The 6,261-nt window shown below is 58.7% G+C and overlaps 1 protein-coding gene across 1 annotated transcript; it reads right to left on the minus strand.

The window, feature by feature from the left end:
- Positions 1-1,323: 1,323 nt before the first annotated feature.
- LOC141972846 (uncharacterized) lies at positions 1,324-3,937 on the minus strand. The gene is made up of 6 exons (XM_074930882.1): positions 3,683-3,937; positions 3,398-3,538; positions 2,947-3,108; positions 2,683-2,772; positions 1,830-2,312; positions 1,324-1,338 (listed from the first exon to the last, which is right to left on the minus strand). Exons 1-6 carry the CDS (start codon positions 3,752-3,754, stop codon positions 1,324-1,326), a joined length of 963 nt encoding a protein of 320 aa, XP_074786983.1. The 5' UTR covers positions 3,755-3,937.
- Between the last annotated feature and the right edge of the window lie 2,324 nt (positions 3,938-6,261).

Consider the following 6,261-nt stretch of genomic DNA (forward strand, 5'->3'; position numbering starts at 1 on the left):
TGTGGGGGTGAGCGCTGGTGCCCCCGAAGGGCTGGGAACGTCCTGGGGAACAGGCTGGGATGGAGAAAGAGACACTGAGGGAGTCGAGGCCTGAGCTTGATCCCCTGCCCACGGCCTCCGATACGCGGCAGGTCACGCGGGAAGGCCTTCCCCAAGGGAGAGCTAAAGAGTTTCTGCACAACGTGCCCCTCGCTCCCCGTGTGCCGGGGCCGCGGCTGCCCCTCGAGGTGCCTGCTGTAGCCGACCTGCAGCCGGCGTTACTGTCTCTCCGCAGACGCGCAGAGTGTTGAACCAAAGGCTCGAGAGGTCTCCTGGGCAGGCTAGGCTCTGTTTCCTGCTATTGGGGCATTTTTACAGTCCTCCTCGAGGGGAATTAAACCCACATTTGGGCTTACATATAAAAAAGAAAAACTGAAAATTGACAAGCAATGCACTGGGCGGAGTCCTGCGGCACTAAGCGGTTCTACACGGCTTCGGCAAAGACGCATCACGAGCAGATTCCTCTCTGCAGCGCCATCCTGTACGCGGTTTGCGTGGGGCACCTCAGCCGGGCTGTGGGTCCATCTCCCAGAGCAGAGGGAGCCCCTGAGAGCTCCCGTTCCAGGATGGCTACAAGTCAATGCTGAGGCTGTTTCTTACCTCACCGCCCAGGGTAACTACAGTGCCTTGCAGGGAGTCCTTCTTGTCTCTGTCATCCCTGCTTCAAGTCAGTTTAACCGCTTTCCTGCAGCGGGGCCACCCTGCCCTCCGTGGCAGATGATCATTCCTCAGCCACAAATTCCCACTGCTGAGCCGTTGCAACTTGAATTTCCCCTTCCCTGTCAGCTGTTTGACTTATCCCCGGGTGGGACCGAAAGCCTCCCTCCCCCAGGGGTCGCTGCATGAGTGACCGGCAAAGGCCGGGCCTGTGGCACAGCACAGGAGCGCGTTCCCCTCAGAGAGGGGCTCGCTCCCACCGCTCCCCTTTGGGTCAACCCCGGCACAGGCTGCTTGACCCTGCTCAAGTGCGCGATTCTGGGCCTCCACAACATACCTGTCTTCTGCCTCAAGGCACCCGAGACCCAAGGGACACAGGCCAGCGCGGTGCCCGGGTCGGGGACCACACGTGTTTGTGCGCAGCTCCTGGGGAGCTCGATCTGAGGAGAAGGGGCCCCGGACAAAGGATCTCAAGGCCAAGAGCAACAATGTTCTTCCCACAAGGTGAAAACCCAGCTCCTAGAGCTGGACCCGCGCCGCCACGAGCTTGGCAGCAAAGCTCCATAAACGAGACAAGAATGCTGGATAGGTCTCACCTCCCCGGGAAGATTCCCTGTAAATTGGGTCTTAGCACGGCAGAGGCTGTAGGAGGGAAGACGATACAAATGATGGCAGGGAAAATGCCCAGGCACGGTAGGGCCTGGCTTGAACGGAGGCAGGCACAAGCAAGCACTCTGGAGTACAGTCTTTTACTGCATGCACGAGAGAGTAAGGGCTGTGTTTGCTCCCTGCTGGAGCGGCCCAGGGGCTCTGCACCTCTCTTGCCAAACGACTCCTCAGGACATTGCTCACAAGCCTCCCAGGGAACGCCCTCGTTTTCACACGGGCTGCCGGGGCTGGCTGACGGGTAGCTTTATGCGCAGCAGTGGGCGCCGTGCTCCTGTTCGGGCTGGGGGCTTTGGACCTGCTGGAAGGACGGGCTGCCTGGAAAACTGCAGGCCCGTGGAGGGAAGGGCATCCACAGCGGGATGGCTCTCCTTTCCATGCTGTCGTGTGGGCGGTTTTGAGACACCCCTTCCAGACTGCAATTCGGGGCTCAGAGCAGGCCCACGTTGACATAGGAGTTCTAATACATTCTCCACAATGTCTTTTGCCAAGGCCCTTATAGCCAAAGCTTTGGCTGAGGCTCTTGGAATTGGCTTAACATCTGTCTCTGACTTATTCCCTGTTCCAAGAACCTCAGGGACCACAGTTCCAGCGTTCCCAGTCCGTTCTGCAGGGCGCTGCTGAATTCTGGAGATGGCAGTTTGGATGCTCTCCCTCGCAATTGTGCAACTCCGATGCGAGACTTCAGCAGCAGTTGTATTTGCCTCATCGCTGCTGAGCCTCTGGGACCGCTTGGCACTTTCCTGTCTAAACTCATGTTTGGAGCAAGTTTGCCCTTTGTGCAAAGGTCCTTTCACTCTTGTGCGCTGCCTTCCTTTCCTGCCTTTGGGTGGAGGTGGGCGGAATGGTTTCCGAGGCTGCAACAGCCGCTGTGCCAGGCGAGAAGTGTCCGTCGCTGTCGCGAGTTTGAGGGCAGCCTTAAATCTGGCCAGGTGCTGCCGAAGCTTCTCCTGAAAGGTGACACCAGGTTGTGGCTCTCTGTTGCCTGGACAAGGTCTCACGCCCCCCCGTTCTGAGGCTTCGCACGGGCCCAGGCCAGCGCCCTGCTTCAGCCGTGTGATGAGGGAGGAAGACAAGCGCTTCTTCCCTCAGCACTCCGCGTGCTTGAACGTGACCTTCCTGCCCAGCCCATGCCCTCCCCAGCGCCCTGTGCCAGCTCAGCTCTGAGCTGGGCGGTCTCTTCCCCGTCACAAGGCCCGGCCCACCAGCCCAGCCCTCCCCTCTTCTGCACTGACCCCCTCCCCGAGACACAGCAAGCACAGCCCCAGCCCTCAGCACCGTGCCGCTGGCCGCTGGCCGCGAGCACTCCGCTCTGCCTACCTCTTCTTGCCTGGCCACGTTCTCCGCCTGCACCCTGAGTGTGAGCAGGTACTGCCTGTAGTCATTGAACTCCTTCAGCGTGCAAGTCACCTGTGAAGAGACGAGGGGAGGGTTTGATCCAGGCCCTGTCAAGCCAGCTACAGAGCCCGCAACAGCCCGAACCTGGCGGGTGGGGAGCTGTGCCCCTGCACACACTCCCTCAGAGCTCGGGGAAGCCCGCTTGGACACAATCGTTTTTATAAACCCGACAGCGTCCAAACCTACCTGGCCATCGCTAATGACTAAACCTGCCTCCCTCAGCCTCCTGAAGTTGCGTCTGCGATTGTGATACGCCTTCAGATATGGGTCGTGCAGGCTGTTGTACTCTCTCCTGAGTAGGCGGCAGTAGGGATCTCCCAGGTCAAAATGGCCCGAGGGCAGTTGAAGCTGTAAGAGAGATGTTCCAGAGTGTGAACGGGGCAGGAGAGACCAGCAGGGACAGATGCACTTCCCAGCTCCTCCCACACCCAGGGTGGCATTTCCAAACCTCCAAGGTACAGCCTAATTCCTGGATGACTTCCCAGCCAGAGGAAAGATCTCTCGTGGGAGTGGTCCGACGTGTCAGACCAAAAGGCTGCAGCTCCTGCTGTAGAGCAGGTGGCTGCAAGGACTTCTCTGAATGGCGGGGACCCCGTAAAAGAGAAGAGCTTCTCTGCCCCTTTTCTACTTCCTTCACCTTCTCTCCCAGCTTCGCCCGGCTGAAAACAGGCCTGGAGCCAGGCAGCACAGGGATCTTGGCCCCGAGTGGGAGGTCCAGCAGCTCACGGTCCATCAGCCCGGTAGCTCCTTCTCCCAGGTGCTGTCTCCTGTGCCCGGCCTAGGAAAACAGAGACACTCAGGCATTAGCTCCATTAGGCTCCTGCTTGGCAGCTGCAAGAAAGGGCACATCCCGAGGTCCCCAGAGTAGCCCCCCGTGCCCCAGGCTCCCTGGCTCAGCCCTCTCTATTGGCGCGCCGCTCACCTTTCTCCTCCTTCCTGGTGCCCTCTGAAGTGTGCCTGTCCTTTGGGCGCCAGTGGTGAGACGCTGCTCCATGGCTCTTCCAAGAGCTCTCCTGGAGCTGTGACCCTGCACGGATTCCCAGCTGCGGCCACATCAGCCGCTCTCCCAGCAGGTGGCTCTATATAGAGAGCAATCGAGCATTGTGATGTCACATTGCTGCACTGTGACATCACTGCGTTGCCATGGTGCCATTGTGTGACATCACTGCGTTGCCATGGCGACATTGTGTGACATCACTGCGTTGCCATGGCGACATTGTGTGACATCACTGCGTTGCCATGGCGACATTGTGTTCCATCACTGCGTTGCCATGGCGACATTGTGTTCCATCACTGCGTTGCCGTGGCGCCGCCCGGCTGCTGTCCACCAGCCCTGTGGAGGAGAGGGCTACTGCGGGTGGCCTTCTGCCCGAGGTCCGGGCAGCCCTTTTTCAGGAAAACCACCATGTTCTCTACCCCACACTGCCCTGGCTGCGCCGGGAGCTGGAGGCAATGCATGAGGAGCAGTGGTGGCTGGCGATGACAGCGGAAAAGCTGGTCCTGAGTGCCCTGTGCTGCTTTGGGCTGGACGAGGAGGCCGCAGTCCAGCCGCTGCAGCGCAGGCTCCAGGAGCACGCTGGGCCGTGGCCTCATCAGTGTCACCGTGCGCCTGTTACTGATTTTATTAACAACTGAAATGAAATTGTGTTTGATTTTAACATAAGTATAGAATTAAGAGATATTACAGTAAAAATCATTTCACGTTTATTGTATTTTGAATCTAGCAACCGACTGCTACTCTAAAATCCCCTGTACAGCCCCGCAGCAAGGCCGAAGGGACTGGTCATAATCGTTTAATGGGAACGGTTAGAACCCAGGTAACAAAACACGAGGTGATTTGTAAACTGATTTATAATACATACACGGGACTAGAAGAATGCAGGTAGGTGTCAAGGTCCAGGATTAATGGGAACTGAGGGCAGTGACCGTAACAGCTTGCAGGTACCTGCCAAGAAAACCGTGTCCTTAAGCAGAAGGTAATTCCGGCAGGGGGAGATGGCGACCCCCGACCCATGGACCACCTACTCCCATTACACCCCAGAGCCATTTCTAGACATTTCTTGCCTCTACTGCGCAGAATCGGAAATAGGAGGAGAATATGTTAATGATTTCTGGGAAGTTGTGTGCTTAAGTAAGACAATGAATATAAGTTCTATATAAGGTGTGTGGTTCTGGTGCTCGGCGCGTGGTGTTGGTGAGAGCACTCCCCTACACGTCCGGCTGTCAATAAAGAAGTGTCTGCTCATCTGCATCACATTGGTGTCGGTAAGTTATTTTTATCCCGGATTTCGGTGACACCCCGGTGCAGCGAGGAGGCCTGGAGGCTGCTGCTCTCCTACGCTGCCAGGAGGGAGCACAACAGCCCCACATCCAGCCCCAGCCCCACCACCTCCCGGGAAGGGTTTTCTGACTCCAGCCCGCTCTCTTCCAGCAACCGTGAAAGCTCCGACGGGGAGGAGGAAGGCGGCACCTCAGAGACCACCCTCCATGGGGGGCTGGCCACCCCCCATCTGCTCCTGTCCTGGCAGAGCAGAGGCAGCCCCAGGAGGAGCCGGGGCAGGTGGTGGCAGCAGGTCCCTCTGCCCAGGGCTGTAGCTGCAGACCCTCCGCTCCCAGCCAGGGCAGGGACTCTGCTCTCCTGGGGGATCCCGGTGCCCCCCAAAGAGGAGGGCCCCCAGCCCCCAGGACTCTCCCCAGTCCTGCAAGAGGCCGCCCTGCCGGCAGCACTACCAGGGCTGCAGCAAATCTTTACTGAAGACAATAAATTACTCTTTCCCTGACCCTGCCTCTGCGTGCTGCTTTCTCCCCCTTCCCCTGGTGCCTTTCCCTGTCCCCCACGGCCCACCGTGGTGGCCCCCACCTGCTGGGGGCGCAGCCATGGCCCCCGGAGCCCCAGGACCGTCTGTGGTGCCTCCTCCCGCGGAAAATCCTGCTGTGGCTGCCCACCCGCTGCGCAGCAGATGCCGAGGGCAGAGCAGGAGGAGGAGAAGCGGGTTTTGCCACTGATCCGATGGGGACCTGACTGGGCAATAAAAGGGCTGGGGTGTGAGTTGTGACCTTGCCCCCTCCAGCACTTGTCTCTGCACCCCACAGAGGGTGACACAGCAGGAACCTCTCCAAGGCGGGGAGGTGTCTGTCCTGCTGGAGGTGTCTGTGCCTGTGCCGCGGTGTCTGTGTATGTGTGCACAGGCATCAGCTTTGGGCATCTCTGGAGACAGAAGTCCGCTGTGGAAGGGGGTGACCTGCCAAGGAAGGGGCTGAGGAGCTCCCCTCTTTCTCATGCTGCTCGTGTTCAACAGCTCCTCCGCTGGCTTTGGACAGGTGAGGACTGCAGCTACTGCAGAAGACTCCTGCTTCGACAAAGCTGTGGCACTGTCTCCCAGACAAACAAACAGACGCTGCCCTGCCTCCTGCAGCTTAGGAGAAAACTTAAACACCTTCCCGAGACACGATTATCTCAATAACAAACTGGCAACTCCATAACAAAGGGGACGTTTCTAC

This window comes from Athene noctua, chromosome 36 (assembly GCF_965140245.1).
Source record: "Athene noctua chromosome 36, bAthNoc1.hap1.1, whole genome shotgun sequence".
Taxonomy (NCBI): domain Eukaryota; kingdom Metazoa; phylum Chordata; class Aves; order Strigiformes; family Strigidae; genus Athene; species Athene noctua.